This window comes from Daktulosphaira vitifoliae, unplaced genomic scaffold (assembly GCF_025091365.1).
Source record: "Daktulosphaira vitifoliae isolate Bord-2020 unplaced genomic scaffold, ASM2509136v1 Scaffold_1, whole genome shotgun sequence".
Classification (NCBI taxonomy): Eukaryota; Metazoa; Arthropoda; class Insecta; order Hemiptera; family Phylloxeridae; genus Daktulosphaira; species Daktulosphaira vitifoliae.
Window position 1 is genome coordinate 26,317,293 of NW_026099572.1, and position 19,393 is coordinate 26,336,685.

General features: G+C 28.6%; 1 protein-coding gene across 1 annotated transcript in view; it reads right to left on the bottom strand.

Moving 5' to 3' along the window:
• LOC126910536 (cadherin-related tumor suppressor) overlaps window positions 1–13,993 on the bottom strand; it is a 29,040-nt gene extending 15,047 nt beyond the window's left edge. The window contains exon 1 of the mRNA XM_050693177.1: window positions 8,602–13,993. Coding sequence (XP_050549134.1) covers window positions 8,602–13,752 — 5,151 coding nt within the window. The 5' untranslated portion in view covers window positions 13,753–13,993. The remainder of the gene's footprint in view (window positions 1–8,601) is intronic.
• Between the last annotated feature and the right edge of the window lie 5,400 nt (window positions 13,994–19,393).

Below are 19,393 nucleotides of genomic sequence, written 5' to 3' on the forward strand. Positions count from 1 at the left end.
CCCTCGTTCCCCGTAAATGGGGGAAACCTCCAAAAAAATTACAAATTTAAAAATCGCTAATTTTCGAAATTTTTTCAATTTTTTTTACTTAAAAGTGCCATAACTTTTTCAAAAATAAACATATCAATATAATTTTTTTTTATATAGGTGCATAATATCATTACCTTTCATTTGGTATATTTTTTTTATAAATTTAACCCTTAACCTGTCCACAAGGGGGATTTAAAATGACAACTTTTTCAAAAAAAATTAACTTTTAAAAATGTTCCGGAAGGTCTGACACTTTTATATATATCTTAAATTGAAGCTAATGTAATGTTCTTTATTATGCAAAAAAAAAATTTCGGACTTTATTTTATCTTCATGGTGAAAACAGCTATCAAAGTTTATAAAAAAAATACGATTATTGTAAAAAAATTCGTTTTTATATTTTTAACTTTATAATGCTATAACTTTTTGAAAGATGTATGGATCAATATAATTTTTTTTTTATAGATGCATGATGTCTTTACCTATCATTTGGTATATATTTTTTTTATATCTGACCCTTTACCTGCCCACAGGGGGGGATTTAAAATGACAACTTTTTCACAAAAAATTAACTTTTTCAACTTAAATTTTGAAACTGTTCCGGAAAGTCTGACACTTTTATTTATATCTTAAATTAAAGTTAATGTAATCTACTTTATTATGCGAAAAAAAAATTTCGGACTTTATTTTATCTTCACGGTGAAAATGGCTACCAAATGCTATTATTGTGTGAAAATTCTCGATTTTATTTTTTACATTTTTAACTTTATAATGCTATGACATATTGAAAAGTGTATGGATCAACATTATTTTTTTATGAGAAATAATATTTTTTAATAATCCCTTTTTCATTCGACATACTTTATCTTAATTAGGATATTAATAATGAACTAGCAGATCATGTAGCTTTTGGAATAATCCACCAATTTTTTAAAATTAAACACTATCTAAAGATTTGCATCGAAGCGTTTTTTTTTTATAGTGATTTTAATCACTGTCAGATATCATTATACTTGATCCATCTATACCACGTCACCACTGCCGCGACCCCCCTGTGCTGGGTTTTTTTTTTTGTGTCTGTCACCACTTTTTCTCAGCTCTCACCGAACCGATTTCTTTCAACGATACGTCAAAATATTACAAATTGTATCTAGTCGAAGACATTACCCTCAAAAATTGAAAAAATTTCCCTCGTTCCCCGTAAATGGGAAACCTCCAAAAAAATTACAAATGTTAAAATCACTAATTTTCGACATTTTTTCAATTTTTTTTACTCTAACTGCCATTACTTTTTTAAAAATGACCAAATCAATATAATTTTTTTTTAAAGATGCATGATATCTTTAACTATCATTTGGTATATTTTTTTTATACATCTGACCCATTACCTGACCACAGGGGGAATTTAAAATGACAACTTTTACAACTTAACTTTTGAAATTGTTTCGGAAAGTCTGACACTTTTATATATATATATCTTAAATTAAAGCTAATGTAATATACTTTATCATGGAAAAAATAAATTTCGGACTTTATTTTGTCTTCACGATGAAAATGGCTACCAAATGCTATTTTAGTGAAAATTCTCGATTTTGTATTTTACATTTTTAACTTTATAATGCTATAATTTTTTGAAAAATGTATGGAATAGTACAATTTTTTTATGAGAAGTAGTATTTATATAGATCTTTCATTGGACTTACTTTTTTTTTAAATCAAACCATTTCCCTTTATATATTTATATATTATAAATAAATAAATATATATATATATATATATTTATTCATATATTACACATATAAATCATAAAACTTGTAATCAGGATATAATTAAGGAAATAGCAGATCATGTAGCTTTTGGAATAATCCACCCAATTTTTTAAAATTAAACACTATCTACAGATTTGCATCGAAGTGTTTTTTATGATAGTGATTTTAATCACTGTCAGATATCATTATACTTGACCGAACTATGCCACGTCACCACTTTGCTGTGACCTCCCTGTGCTGGGTTTTTGGCTTTGGAACATAAGTACCTCTACGTTAAAAACACTATCTATGCCTACGTATATCAGAATTATGGGATTTTGAGAATTTTCATAATATATATAGAGAAGAATGTTTTCTTTCATGACGAAAAAACGATTAAATTTGAACTGGAATGTTTGTATTTGCACTTAAAAATGTCGACTTTAATACGATATTATTAGAATTTTAAATTTATTATTGCTCTCTTAAAAAATAACTTGAATTTGACACGGTGCCGTATTTTTGGATACGTTTAAAGCACGGTCACCTAGAGTCTTTCATTAGCCGCCTTATTACATGGCAAGTATGATATGATTTACTTCGCTTTCTAGCTAGGGTGCAAAGTCTATCTACTGAAGCACGGTCGGTGGTCGACATCGGTGGTGAATGCTATATCCGGCTGAAATCGTCTTATGTGCCTTTACGCGTTACTATATACTGTTTTTGTGTTAAGCCACATTTTTCTCCGAAAATAACTTGTTCTGTTATACTTAATATACTCGCTAATAGGTTTATAAACCAACGGAACATTTATTAGTGTTATTGTATTGTTTTTTTATTTTTGTTTTATTGTAATAATTAAATATACCATCTAACTTGACAGTGTCGTCAAAATTAGTGTTAAACTTTATTTTACTTTCAATTAATAGACATTAAGCAATATACAAAAATAACCACAGACGTTTTTTTAAGTAAAGACATAAAAAATCTTGTTTAAAATTAAACATTTTAGATTTAAAAAAAAAGAAATTTGTTGTAAGAATTAGTTCCTTGAGGCATATTTGCAGTTATTTACAATAGAATACTTGACAGTTAATGGTATAGAGGAATATATTATGCATTATATTATCGTGAGAACGTAGGCGTGTCTAAAATATTATCTATATCTATTCAACTTCTTATGATTAAAATCTTTGTCCAAACCTATGTATTGTTTTTCTTTTTCTCATTGAAGTCAATAGAAAAATTAATTCATTAAAATATTTAAGTTATCTCTAGTATAGTATGAAAACTAATTATTATTAAAATAGAAATTTTTAATTTGTTATGTCTAAAAGTAAAAAAATTCAAGTATAACTTTTAGAAAACGGAGCAGTTTAATATAATATCGTGTAATACAAAACAAATCCTTTAAATTTTTATTGTTAGCTTATTATTATAATAGAATGTTTAATTTTTATATTTTATTTTATTTTTCCCTAAATTAGTTATACGAGAATTTGGATAATTTTTACACATCTGTAAATAATTGTAAATTGTAGTAATATGTAATAATTTATAATCTTAAGCAGACCACCTGTTTAAGATGTCAACTTAATGGTGGTCATTTACTTTAGATATATAAACCTTGGCATTTAAAAATTGATATAAACGAAATATAATAAAATTCAAAGGATATATTTTATAACATAACAGACAAGGTATTTTTAAAAATGTTTAAAATAATTGTTCTATAACATTACGGTTTATAGCATGCTCTAGGGCGGTTTTAAATAAATTTCTGTACTATATAATAAATATACTATACATGACTTTTAGTATCTCCAAATTTTTAATAATCGCCCTTTAAATAATAATGATGAGTAAATAATATAAGTAGCTTGTCTTTATAATATAATAATAAATTTCTTATTTTGGTTTTTGTTATAAGATAAGGATTTTCTATGTTATTTAAATACTTTTTTAATTTATTAACTTTTGCGCCCGAAGTGAGGATCTTTGTGCGATCCTGTTTACACTATTAAATTACAGTACACGCCATTTTTATGCACTAAACAATATTATAATTGACTTTAATATTCTTGGAAATTGTTGTTGATTTTAAACCTAAACCAATTATAAAGGCTTTAAAATTGTAATTTTGATAGTCACTATGCAAAAAAACAATGCTGAACATTTTATCATGACATATTATGGCTTCAATTTTCAATTATTTATTTAATTATAGTTCAAAGAGAATTTTATATCAATTTTAAAAATAAAATTTTCATGTTTTAAGTATAATAAATTTTTAAAATTTAAAGTAGTTACATACTTTAGTATTAGGATCTTTTACTAAATACTATTATATAATAAATAATTAACATCATAAAATGAAAATATTATTAAATCTTTAATGTGATCAAAACACATACGATAAATAACGGTAGCACAGTGTGGTCGTGACATAGTTGGGACAAGTTTAGATAATATCTCACAGTGATTACAATCATTATCATAAGAAAAGCGTCGATATACATCTGTAGATAGTGTTTAATTTTAAGAAATTGGTAGATCATTCCAAAAGCAAAAAAACTCCAATTTTTTGTTCTACTTCGAATGCCATTTGTACATAGAAAATAGGTCGTCGGTACAAATTTTTTTTTTTGAACATCTAGTACATAAAAGAATCTTTATTTTAACATATAATTAAAAGACGCAAACGTATTCCTGGAACATTTTCAAGAGTTAAGTTGAAAAAGTTCTATTTTTTATAAAAAATTTAAATTTTCAAAAATTCAAAAAAGCTTTTCTTAACTTTAAAGAGACAATTTAATCAAAATAAGTATATATTTCTATTTAATGTAAGTTAAATTTATGTAAATATCATATTTATTGCCGGACTCATTACTATGGAACTTAAAGGTATTTTAAAATGAACAAAAAAAAAAAAATAATATTTGAACACAAAAATAGAAAATAAATCGTCAGGACATATATATTTTTTTATTTATAATACGTAACATAAGCTTTAATTTGACATATGTTTTAAGGACACAGTATTTCCGGAACATTTTTAAAACTTATGTTGAAAAAGTTGAGTTTTGTAAAAGAGTTGCTATTTTGAATTCCCTCTGTGGGCAAGTAAAGGGTCACAATAAAATTTATATCAAATGAAAAAGAAATACGTAAGATGTTTATATAAAAAAATTATTTTGATTTGTTCATTTTTCAAGTTATGGTAATGTTTAGAAAAAAAATGTTGAAATTTACTGATTTTTTGAGGAATTTCCACCATTTATGGAAAACGAGGGAATAATGTTGAATTTTTGAGAGTAATGTCGTATTACTAAGAAAAATCGGTCCAGTGAGAGGTGAGAAATATAGTGATAGAATAAAAATATAAACACATTATGGTATAATTAATACCTTCTCAGTTTCGTATCGGAGTTAAAAAAAAAAAAAATGTTGAATATCACTACAATCGATATGTTTTTAACATCTACATCGTTAGAGCATGCTACTAATGTAGAAATAAGTCAAATCAAAGCATTTTAAAAAAACCCAGCACAGTGGGGACACGGCATAGTGAAGACGTTGCATAGTTGGGTCCAGTATAAAATCACTATCATAAGAAACGCTTCCATGCAAATCTGTAGATAGTGTTTAATTTTAAAAAATTGATGGATAATTATAAAAGCAACATCAACTTCTATTTCCTGAATTATACCCAGATTAGTAATTCTTTTAATTATATATTATATAATTTTTAAAATTAATTGTTTTCAAATTATTATTGATTTTGAATATGTTAAAAGTAATCATTTTGAACCTACTTTTTATTGTCCTTTAAAGTGAAAGTTTTAATAAAAAAAAAAAAATGAATTTATTACCATAACATTTAGCTCAACTTGCAAGTTTGAAATTGACATTATTAAATAGAAAAAAATGAAATTGTTAAGATTAATAAGCAATCAAGGAATTTTATAATTACTATTTACAGTACATTTATCAGAAAAGTTAGATTTTTTTACATTTTTATCGTAATAGATCACTTAAATAAAAATCATAGCAATCATTTCTAATTAACTTATGGCGTTTAAAAAGATTATGGAAGTTTTAAGAAAAAAAAGTGAAAAAAATGACAAAATTTTTCGATTTTTAAATTTGTAATTTTTTTGGATATTTCCCCCATTTGCGGGAATGAGGCAACAGACATAAAAAAAAAGAAAAAAATACATCATGGTAAAATTAATACCTTCTCAGCTTCGCATCGAAGATAAAACACAGCTGTTGAAAATATAAGATAATTATTCTAAGGGCGTGTACAATCAGCTCTATGTTACTTACTTAAGTAACTAGTATATAAAAATAATGCTCATAGTGATAGATCCGTTCAATTGAATTTATTTAGCGAAGAGGAAAAAATATATTTATAATACGTTATCAATATGTGTCATTTCGGAATATTTGAATTAACTGCAATTATGAAATTTTTATTTTATAAATAGTCGTTTTAATTTGTAAATATTTAGTACTCATGTAAAATAATAAAACAAAAGCCTTCAAAGAAAAAATGTCTCAAGTAGAGCCGTCCTGGCTTTACAGTAAAATAACTCATAAAAAAATATTGTAGAGACAATTTTATCTTTTTCATTATAAAAAACTCTTAAAAATATTTGATTTGATAAAGGAACGCAAATGTCACAAAATATTTTCAAAGTAGACCTAAAAAAAAATTTTCATGCGTAAGAGGTCTTACTCAAACTCATCAGTACTCAATTTTTTATAAAGAGGTAAATGTTTTACCTCTTTATATTGAAATGTCTATAATATTTTAATGTTTGGTATATTTTTGAAAGAGTAATAACAAAATTAAAATATGACGAATTTTATAAAGACATTTTACAAATTTGTAAATCTAAAGGTAAATAACTCATAGAAAAAGTATCGTGATAAGTTATTATTTATTTTTATCATAAAGTACTCTTAAAAATCTTTAAATTAGCATAACTATTGGTCTATCAGATTTTCCAAAACATTTTCAAAAGTTGAAAATATAGTTTTTTTTACTTGCGAATTTTTTTACTTAAATAACCGATTTTACATAAAAGACATCTATAGAGATAATTGGTTTATAATACTGTGGTACATTTCAAAAGATTTAATATTGTGTAGGTTAGAAAAACGTAAACGCCCGAAATATTTAAAAATAGAATTGAAAAAAAATATTTTACATGCATTGTTGGTCCTATTTAAACTCTTTCTGTACAAAATATTTTCATTGAATTTTTACAAAAAAATTATCGTATGTTAGCTCATTGTCTTATTTATATTGTAATAAAGTTGCTTTACGATCTATACTTTTGAATAACAGTAATAGCAACTTTAAAATATAGAAAATGTCATTTTTTACAGTAATGTAGTTTGGAGATTTTTTCAAATTTTCAGAACTAATAAGTTCAACTAGAATAAAATCAGGATTTTTTAACGCATAAACAAACAGAATCAGTATAGTGAAAGCTGAAAATTGTCATGGACAGGAAAAAATCATGAAATACATCATCACAAAACTAATACCTACTCAGCTTTGCATCTATGTTAAAACAAAAGAAAAAAAGAATAATTCAAAAATAATTTTTGACAAATAATTTTTATTTTATTTTATTTGAATCATCCAGCTGTAAAAGGATATAAATCCGAAAAAAATTATTTTTTAATTTTGCTTTCTCTTGACAAATTACGCAATAAGTAGATAGGAACAATAAAAATAAAAATTTAAACATCTGTCCTTTGTAATTAGGTGACTCAGTTATTAAATATCGATCTAGAATAATTTCAAAAGAAATATGATACGGTGATGTAATTAAGAAAATTACCAAATAGCAGATAATAACTTTCGGACAATACTTTGGAAGTTGTTTACAATTAGGGAAGAGAAGTAGTTAGTCTAGTGCTTCAACTCCAGTCTATACATTTAAATGTTAATAACTTCTGAGGTATTAGTCCAAAAGTTGTTATCAGCTTGTCCTTTTCTTAGCTGGATCATTTTGTATGTTGTTTTTAAAAAATATAAAGTTTTTACCTTTATAAAACATAAAGGATGAGCCGAAAAAGCACTCAATAATTGATAAATCGTGACAGAGGCGTAACTAGGGCGTAGTAAGGGATTATAACATCTTTTCCCCCGAAATGATTAGCGAAGTTTGATTGTTTTATTTGTGACATTATATCATAAGTTATAAATTAGACCAGAAACACCTTGTATATCTTGCTTAAATCATTGAGTATTGTTATTTAAAAGTCAATGATTCTGCGAATTGAGTATTAGTATCTACATAAAATAATACAAAACTTAAATTTGATGGGCTGAAGCAACTATGATTAACCTAATATCATAGTGATCTAGACATGCCTGATTAAATTTTGACATAAAATAATTTTAAATATTGATAATAATTAATGTTTCTTTTATCATTATTATTTTTTTGTGGTATAAATTTACTAAATTTGATTTTTACTGTATTAATAAAAGTAAAAATAAATAATAACGAATTACTTTTAATTATATAATAATATTATATTGTTCTAATTAAATTAATTAATATCTATTAAAATAACAGTCGACATTTCTACCCTTTACGGAAAACGGTAACTTGTTAACTACTTTAGTTCACTTTGAACTCGCCGCAGTCAACTGAATCTCGGAATGCTCAGCTAATTACATACTAGTAAATCGAATAAATCATACGGTAAGCGAATAATAAGAACTATAATAATAAAGTTACAAATACTATGAGACCAAGAATATAATGCAATGTTGTATAATAGTATAAAAAAATACCTGAATGTGACCGGTTTTCGGAGTCTGCGATTCAGCTTTAGTAGCATAAACGTGTACAATGTACTGTTCGGCGCCACCCTCTCTATCGAGTACTGCAGCCGTGTAAAGCACGCCCAGTTTAACGTCTACAGTGAACATCCGATCAGCCTGCTGTCCGTTGGGCCCGGTCACGTTCACCACATAATATTCAATTTGCTCGGGCAATACATCCATTTTTAACACACTAGTACCGGGTGGTTCATTTTCATACACAGATCCTTCGTAATTCCTGATACCAATTAATTTTTCAGGACTGTCTACAGAAGTTAAAATGGTAATGTAAGCATCGGTTGATTTACGCTCAGGTTGTACAGCCTCATCTGTAGCACGTACAGTAAGTTTGTATAAACGTTCTGGCTGAATCAATTCTTGTCGTAAAGTAATAGCTCCAGTTGTTCTATGAATTTCAAAAAGATCAGAATCACCACCAACCATTTCATAAGTTACAAGACCGTTAGTGTTTGAGTCCGCATCTTTGGCAATTACATACATTATATGTGCTCCTTTGTATCTATGTCGTAATAAGCCATTATCCATTGATACAAACACAGGCGCGTTGTCATTTTCGTCATCAACAATTATAGTAACAGTTTTTTCAGTAAATAATCTGCTTTCCTTAGGTATAGCTTGATCAATTGCTGTTACTGTTAACCTATATGTATCAGTGTATTCTCGATCAATTGATAATATAGTACTAATTACTCCGGTATGTTCATTAATCGTGAAACTTCTCCTATCATTATCGGGTTGTTGGTTAGTAATTGAATAATAAATAAGTCCATTTAAATCTGAATCCGGATCATCAGCAACTACATTAATTATTGATGTACCTATAGGAATATTTTCAAATATTTGTCGAACTATTGCTGTACTAGGAAATTGAGGTGGATTATCGTTACAGTCTAATATAGTTACGTGAAATACTAGTGCGGAAGATAGTCTAGGATTTCCACCATCGTATGCCGAAATATTCAATGCATATGAGTTTATATCTTCATAGTCTAATTTTTTATGTAAATAAAGTACACCACTTTTGGAATCTATTTGAAATGTGTCCCTTTTATTACCTGAAACAATTAAATAATGAACTTCGCCGTTAAAACCCAAATCTGGATCTGTAGCATGAAATTTCATTAACTCTGAGTTAATTGTTAAATTTTCATAAATTTCTACACCAGATGTTGATTTTTCAAATTTTGGTGGGTTATCGTTGTCATCTAATACTTCTACTGCGACAGTAGTAGACGCATTAAGTTGAATAGGTGATCCATTGTCATAAGCAGTGACTCGTAATAAATATGATGCACACTCTTCTCTGTCTAAACGAGAATTTATAGTAATTAAACCACTATTACTATCGATATGAAACTTTGATGTATGATTGTCTTCCAATGTATAATGTACCAATCCATTTTTACCATCGTCTTCATCGCTTGCAAAAACTCGTAATACATGTGTACCTATAGATGAACTTTCAGATACTTGTACTCTATACGGTTGTCTGAAAAACTGTGGATGATTGTCATTAACATCATTTATATAAACATTAATTTTAGTTTTATCTTGTAATGAATGCTTTCCTTTATCTGATACAATAGCTTCTATAACGATAACATTTTGTCCAGTTAATCGAATTAATTGCTCCCGATCAAATTCTTGCTTTGTTCTGATAAACCCGTTTTTTGGATCAATCAAAAACTCAGATTTATGATTTATCAAAGAATATGTTAATTCTGCATTTCGACCTGAATCATGATCAGATGCAAGTATTTTACCCACAAAAGTATTCACTGGTTCATTTTCATATATCATAAAACTAAAAATGGCATTACTAAATTCTGGTTTATTGTCATTTTCGTCTGTTATGTGTATTACAGCTAACACGGATGAACTACGAGCTAGCGACCCTGCATCATGTACAACAATAGACAGTGCATAATAATCACGGGTTTCTCTATCCAATCGATTTTTAATATACAACATGCCATCAGGAAATATTCCAAATTTATTTTCCAAGTCACCTTCTGCTATAAAATATGACAACCGAGCGTTTAAGCCATAATCTTTATCTGTAGCAGTTAAACCAAAAAAACGACTGTTTACAGCCGTAGATTCAGATAATGAAACCTCGTAGGAAATTTGATCAAAAATTGGAGTATGATCATTTACATCGAGAACTGTAAATAATATAACATGTTTAGAACTAAGTGAAGGGTTACCTGAATCAGTGGCTACTATTTCAACTGGTAAAACTGTTCCTGGTGCCACATTAACTGGTTTATTCAAATATATGATTCCAGATGATTCAGTTATATGAAACAATTCATCAGGATTAGAGACTAATCGATAAGTCACACGACTATTCAATCCTATATCTTTATCTTTAGCTCTAGCAACACATAACTCCTGACCAATGGCCGTATTTTCATACAAGTCTGCCTCGTCTATAACGGTACTAAAATTTGGTTCGTTATCATTTATATCTAAAATAGTAATATTCACTACAGTTGAACCAAATTTTTTACCCTCTCTAACGCCTATTTGAATATTGTAAAATGATATTGTTTCTCGATCAATTTTTTTTATCGTGCTTAAAATACCACTAGAATCTATCATAAAGTTTCCATTATCACCATTCATTATAAAATATTTAACATTACTTTTTACTTCTTTTATATGAATATGACCAACATATCGATTGTATGTCAACTCTTCTGATTTATCATGATCTTCATATATTTGAAATGAATAACCATCTGTTTTATCAAATTTAATTGTTACTTCAGGATTTTTAATTATTTCCACTACTGCGTTTTCAACAGCTTGCCGCCCACCCTTATCTGTTGCTGTAACATGTATAAGATAAATAGATTTCATCAATTCAAATCCATTTTTTATATATATTGAACCATCTTGAACGTCGATATTAAAAAATTTAGAATCTTCACTACTGACTAACTTATATTCAATAGAGGAATTTTCGTCTAGATCATATGCTGAAACGGACAATAACTTAGATCCAACTTGATGATCATTTATTAGAGATACATAATGTGATGGATAAAAGATTGGATTATTATCATTAACATCCAAAATACTAAGTTTTACAGTTGCTGTGGACGATTTGGGGGGAAATCCTTGATCTTTTGCTAAGACTTTAATGTAATATTCAGAAATTTTCTCTCGATCGAGTTTTGTCTTTACAATTAGCTGCCCAGTTAATGAATCTAATGAAAATGCACCATTATACTTATAGTGAACCTCAGGATGTAAACTATATGATACACTACCGTTAGTGCCTTGATCATGATCTGTTGCTGTTAACATAGCAACTAAAGTGTTTTCCGGAATATTTTCCAACAATTGTACAGTAATTTCATCCTGTGTAAATTCTGGTCGCTCATCATTTTCATCCAACACTATAACTTTTAATTGTGTGAAAGCCCACTTTGGATTTGGACCACCATCTCGGGCAGAAATTTTCATTTCTATAGCTCCCATTTTTTCTCGATCTAATTGGTCTTTTAATACAACTAGTCCTGTATTTGAATCAATATCAAACCACCCAAAATTGTTACCAGAAACTATTGAATAAAAAATTTGAGCATTAATACCGGTATCTTCATCCATAGCAGTTATACTAGCCACATACGTGCCTACTGGCGATAGTTCACTGAGTGTAGTTGAATATTCGCTCTTCTCAAATACCGGTTCATGATCGTTAATGTCGTTGACGTATATCAATAGGTACGCCATGGTGGTCTTGGCGGGGGTCCCTTTGTCACTGGCCAATATAGTAAGATTGTATTTGTTGATCTGTTCTCTATCTAATACACCATGAACACGAACGATGTAAAAACTCTGTGACGATTCTAATCTAAAATTATTCATTTCGTTTCCGGCTACAATTTCTACAAATGTTTCGCCATTTAGCCCTTCATCTGGATCCATCACAGACACGGCGGCGACCACAGATCCATTAACTGCATTTTCATCAACAGTAGCAAACAATGCTGTAGATGGAAAATAGCGAAATTTTATAAGTGGATCATGATCGTTAGCATCAATGAGGCTAATCGTTACATAAGCTCGTCCGTCTTGTCTAGGTGAACCATTATCCCGTGCATGAACTGTAAAAACGCAACTTTTTGGACATAGTGACTTTAATTGTGTGTGTGGACAATTTTGCTGTGGGCAATTTGGCAAATCTGTCGTATATATTGCACCTGTTTCTGGATCCACACGAAATCTAGATTCCGACATTTCTGGTAAATAATATGTTATACGTCCATTATCTCCTAAGTCTGCGTCTGTAGCAGTGACTTGGAGGGTGAACGTACCTGACGGAGCACTTTCATTTAACCAAGCACTGTAATCGGTATGAGCGAAAATAGGAGGATTATCATTAACGTCTAATATTGTTACATTAACTGTTTGATATCCATATCGTGTTGGTGAACCACCGTCTCTTACAGATATATTCAACTGATAAAAGGGAATAGTTTCGCGATCTAATTTGCCCGTAGTTTGCAGGTATAAATAGGATAAATCTCCTTCAGGATTAGATGTCACGTCCAACCGAAATTTATTATCAATGTTTCCAGCTACAATTTTATAATCGGAAGAGACACTATTTATACCTGAGTCTGCGTCAGTTGCCGTATCGAGTAGAACCTTATTATCTGGCGCTGCACTTTCCGGAAACGATACCGAAATAACAGGTTCTGGAAATTGTGGAGCATTGTCATTAATATCAATAATCAAAATTCGTACTTCGATGGGGTATGTAGGTTGGCTTGATAACACAATAAAATCGTATCTATCATTTCGAAGTGTTTCTCTGTCGAGTATTTGTATAGTAGTAATTTCACCCGTAGTACTATTAAGTGCAAATTCGTCAGAGGGCTCATTGAACCTATACGAAAATCCCGGTCTAATTGGTAACCAACCGACGGATGTTCCCTTAGGCTGACCTTCTAACACTTCGAATTGCACTCTCGTATTATCAGTATCCCCGTCAGTAGAACAATAAGAATAATCGAATATCGCGACTGCCGCCAAATAATATATTACTGAGTGCCATATCATTGTACCCGCGGTGTGTTTTATCATTGCCTGGACCACATAATTGCATTTATTCACTACACTATCACTGCACCACCGTAATCCATATCGTGTGTTAAAAAAATGCACTTCCGCTGAAAAATTACGCTAGACGCCTAAAAAATTTAAATTTTAGAGCACTGAAATTTTATTAGATCGAAAGCGAAACATTTGCCGGCGCAACAAAACCAGTTAACAAACAAACGCAAAACACATAACACACGGCGAATGTATGTGCGTATACTGAAGACTGGTTGGATAGGATCGGTCGACTCGGTCGCATTCGAAGTGGAAACATTCTTTCAGTAGGCCCCCTTCTGCGCGTTCCACGCTATCCCCTCGCCTGCCGATCACCGCTATAACCCCACACAAATACACACACACACACACCCGTCCATGCACCGCTTCGTACCATACACACGCGGAGAGCCCGTTTACCTGTCAAGATTGTCCGCCGCCGGCCCTTGTATGTGTGTGAGCGCGCGCGTGTGTATAGGTATATTATGTATATATGCCGGTCTCTCGTCGGTCGACGACGGCACTTGAGTATTTTACTGCTGTTCTGTTATGCCGGATTCTAGTTGAAGGTATTCAAGATGGCTGCACCCCGTTTGCCGTTCGCGCCCACCACCGGATTTCTTATGACGGGGATTCGCTTTGGCCGAGTGCAAGCGTGCGCGCGCCCATTCATGCGAGTGCGTTTGTGCTTTGTCCGTTTGGTCATCTTACACTAAATTTTAAGATAATTTTTTAATAAAAATCATTAAATAATAATTTCCTATGTACCCTTGGATTTACAATTATTGTATTCAACCAAGAAAGCAATTTCAAAGAATAAATGTTGAGTAAAAATTGAATGATGCCTTTATTTCAAATAAATTGTTATTATATTAATATACAATTATAATTTTAAAAAAAATTACTCTGGTATAATATTTAACCAATTGGATTTATAACATATAAAAATGATATGGTCAAAAGATGATTAGAAATTATTGACCATGCCACTATAAAATAAAGATTCTTAATTATGGTTCCTAAATATTATAGAATAAACACCTGTTTCTCATCTATTAAGATAATATTTATCGTGATCATTGTCTACTAAACGGTTATTGAAAATGATTCGGCTTATAACTAAGCATCCAATTATCAGTGTTTTCTTTTTTATACAAACATAGACGCATCGTTTGAGAACATCTACAAGTCTAATACAAGTTAGGAACGCACAACAAAATCTTTGAATTATTACGGTCTTTTTAAAAGAGCATTTTAGATTTGATTATCACAGCGGTATTCCGCGTACCTATTGTACCCAAAATACTATCGACCAGTGGGGTCAGCATCCAGATAGCACGTCATATTTTGTACCTTTTTTTATATTTATATAGTTTTGAAGAAAAATAAATGCATTCAACTAGAAGACGGCAACATACTATTATATTCAGGTATAACAAGAAAAATACGTGGTTAAATACACGCCAGGGGTTATGGAAATGTGTTGCGATCACTAGTAAAATCTTGTGAATCGAAACTTGTTATTTTCAATGCATAAATATAATCGCAACCGCTCACATGTGATAATACTGTAATGACATGGTGTATTCATTTATATCATTGATACAGATTATTGTTTATTATTGAAAAAGTTTCATAAATTGGAAACATGAATGATATAATTTCAATTAACATTATCGTATTGAAAATATTTTTTTTAATGCTGCTACTGTAAAAATATAATTTGTGTTAATATAAAATAAATAACTCATATTTACGTACTTCAATAGTTGAATTTAAAATTATGTATAAATCACACTCCTATATGTTATTAATAAAAAGACAATTGTAGACTATCTAGTTACTTTTATCGACAAATTTATGGTCATAGATTATATAGTGGGGTTTAAAAAACATATTACCTTATATATTGCAGACTCGTTTGGTCATTTATCTTGTATTTAATACTAGTGACCATTAAGTATCACAATGAGGTATTAAAATGGTACATTATATGTACTACGTATAGAATTATAAAACTAATTGAATCTTTAATATATTTGTTAAATGTTTTCTTCTGAGATAACAAAAGTAATACATAATCTAAACAATTAGTATTTCTTAAACTCTTCAAGTTTTTATAAAAAGATGGTTTATTTAAACATTTAAATAATTTATTAGTATAATTATTAAAAGAGACGCTTAGAAATTCTTTCTAAAGATTTTATTTGTTCACTAATTTATACTATTTTTAAGGCATAATATAATAATTATGTTATACCGATGATTTAATAAATTATTTATTAAAGCTTCATACATTTTACTTTTTAGCTAAAATGAATTAACAACTATTCTGTTATTAAAAAATTGTTTACGTATTAGTAAATTTTAATATTTTAATGAATATTATATTTTTTGTAAATAAATCACTGTATCATAGAAATAAAAATAAAAAACTAATATGCTTAAATAAAGTTAATTTTGAATAAACTTACTTTTGTTTGTTCTCCTAAAAATTAGTAAAAATAAGATGTGAGATGTAGCCCTTAATCAACGTAAAGATATTCTTAAAAGTAGTGAAACGTTTATAAAAAGAATAAAGAAGATAAACTGCGCACCACAACAGTATAAATTAAACAAAACAAAATTTCTAAAACAAAAATATTCTTAAAAAATTATGCCCCTTCAAAAAAATATATATAAATAATAAATTATTTTGATTCCTAACAAGGTAAGATATATTTGTATGCAAGAACACTGGTGCACTTCATAAATTCGTAAAGTGTCTCAACAACAAAATCAGTCATCACTCAAAAATGGATATTACAGTAACTAAAAGATCTGTAGTTAATTGCTTACAAAATTTATAATCCACACAATCTCAATAAGTGTAACTAGAGGACTCGAAAAACCTTAGAACATCCTCAAAACTTCAGAAAATTAGATATATTGTCATGTAAAAGTTAATTTTAGGGTGGGCAGAAAATATAATTAGTACCCTCCAAAATTGTATTTCAATTTTGAATCTGTAACCATATCAGATAGTAAAATATATGGCATTTAATTTGCATTAAAATTTAAATATATTATCCTAACAATAATGCGTACTTTATTTGATAATATAGCATAGTATAGATTTATTCTCTAAGACAATATTGCGATTTTGCTGTAAAAAATTAATATCAAAATAATTCTTATTATTTTTGATTGGCTAATTCATTAATCTATTGGCACCATTTTGAACCTAAATATAATATTCACTAACAGGTGAAATTCAGTGGCGTAAAAAAGGGAATGCAGAGAATGCGGCTACATTTGACCCTTAAATCGAAGAACCTTTCTATTTGTTCAGATTATTGATTTCTTTTTTGTCATTAGCAAAAAATATTTACCACTTCAAATTTTAATAAAACTAGAGTCAATATGGACAAATTTGTAAATTTATGCCAAGGATATCTTATTAAAAATTTTTGAGTAAATTAATCAATTTGTAACATTAATATTCTCTCGGCACCTCCTTTCCACTCATAAAAAATATCCTGTAATTTAAGTACATAATAGACCTTTGTATAAAAACATCCAAAGAACTTAATGCATTAAAACCTTGTACAAAAAAATGTTGTTTATTAGTACAATACCTACTGGAATAATGCCAATATTTTAACACAAAATAAAATCTTTCACTAAAAATAATTTAAATATTAATATAATTAGAGGCTTATACATTTACGAGTAAAGAGAGGGCGATTAGATCGGTATGGATCAATAAAACCCTATTACTTAAAATAGCCTTTAAATTTTGTAAATAATTTGTAAACTTATCTATTATCTAGAGATTTTTTTAAACTGTACCGCCATTAGCTAAATTAAACCGGCTTTGTTTAATAAAACTTTAACTGAACTACTAATCTCATAATATGTGGGCGTTATCATTAAAGAAGTCCAAGTAAAATCAAGACTAAGTTTTGAAATGCTTGAAGCTATTCTCTATTATAAGAGAAAGACCTGTACTTAACCTTACCAATAATCTTCAAGTGTATCCTTTATTAGCTATTGTATTTTAAACATTGCTTCGAACATAGTACCGTTTTTAGTTCCATGTGAATGATTTTTTTATGAAGTTCAAATACACACAAAAATGACTAATCGCACAAATTTATTATAATGACTACATGATTATCATAACTCACTCTATAGTTAAAATATTTATAATGTTATCATAATAAAATATATTTACCGCACACACTATTTTACATCAATGACATTTTACAAAAATGTTTGAAGTCACATATTTTTAGTATATTATATAACATACAAAATACAAAAAATGTGTAAACGATAGTTATGTTGATTAAGTATTATGAGATCAATGGTACCGATTATTTCTTTGATAAAATATTATTAATCTTAACGCACAAGAATACAACTCAGCGATTTTTTAACTATATTAAACAGGATAAATTAAGAGTATTTTTAATTTAGAAATTAACGAAAATGAAAGTTACCAATAGTAAAATGAAGTTTTACCTAATTTTTCACTCAAATATAATTAGTGAGATGTCCTAGGTAAGGGCTACGGTCACCACCTCTCATCTAACACTGACTGATTATTCGGAGAGTAAAAGAAAAATTTTTAAAAATATCGCTTCTCTCTTGATAAATCCCTACAGACTGTTTAATTCCAATATAATTACTTGAGCATAGCACTATTTTAAGAAAGGAAAGTTTTAAAATTTAATTTACCTAAAAAAATTAAATAATTAATTTTGTTTTCAATATTCATTTGTATAACAACATTTATTTATTTTGATTTCGAGTTTAGCCACACCTTAAACATAAATACAATTTGTATTATACGTAAAAATTATTAATCTGTAATAGATTAATAGTTAATAGTTAATGAACGTAATATCATTAACTGAACTACTAGAATTGAGCTTATTCCCTTTACCCCTTTTACGGTTACTTGTAATCTTGAAAAGTGAATTTTAAAAATACTGAACGTATTTTAATACTAAGGATCCATCCGACATTATTCATAAACTGTTCACAATAATTTTCAAATTCGTCACAGGCACGATTCGTTTGGTTTGGGTATAATACAAACTCTGTTATATTCTTTTCTACCCTTGTACTCTTAGAAATCACGGCAATCATATTTTTCATATCACATACAACGTATACACATTATAACACTTTATATATATTTAGTTATATTACACGTTGAAACTATAAATATGTTAACGATTGCTATAATGGACAAATAGGTTGGAATTTATCTATATTTTCCGAAGTTCCGACATTTTCGCATTTAACAATGTACCTTACACATTTATAAATGTGAAACTGCACTTAATTTATATTCAAACAAATGAGAAATATCTGAGAATAATTGGATTTACTCCTTTTTTAATTCAACTTCAAAATTGTTTGGTTTTCCAAAATCGTTTAACTTTTGAAACAATAACTATTTTTTAATAATGTTTACGTTTTAAAACACAATAATAATATAAGTTACAATATTTTAGCTTTGAAGTTGAAAAGGTTTTGGTTTTGTCATGATGTGTTTCATATTTTTTGCCTATCCCAGAAACCTAAAAAATGAGCTAAGGATCTTCAACTTGTCTTTGTCCCAGAGAATATTTAAATAGGG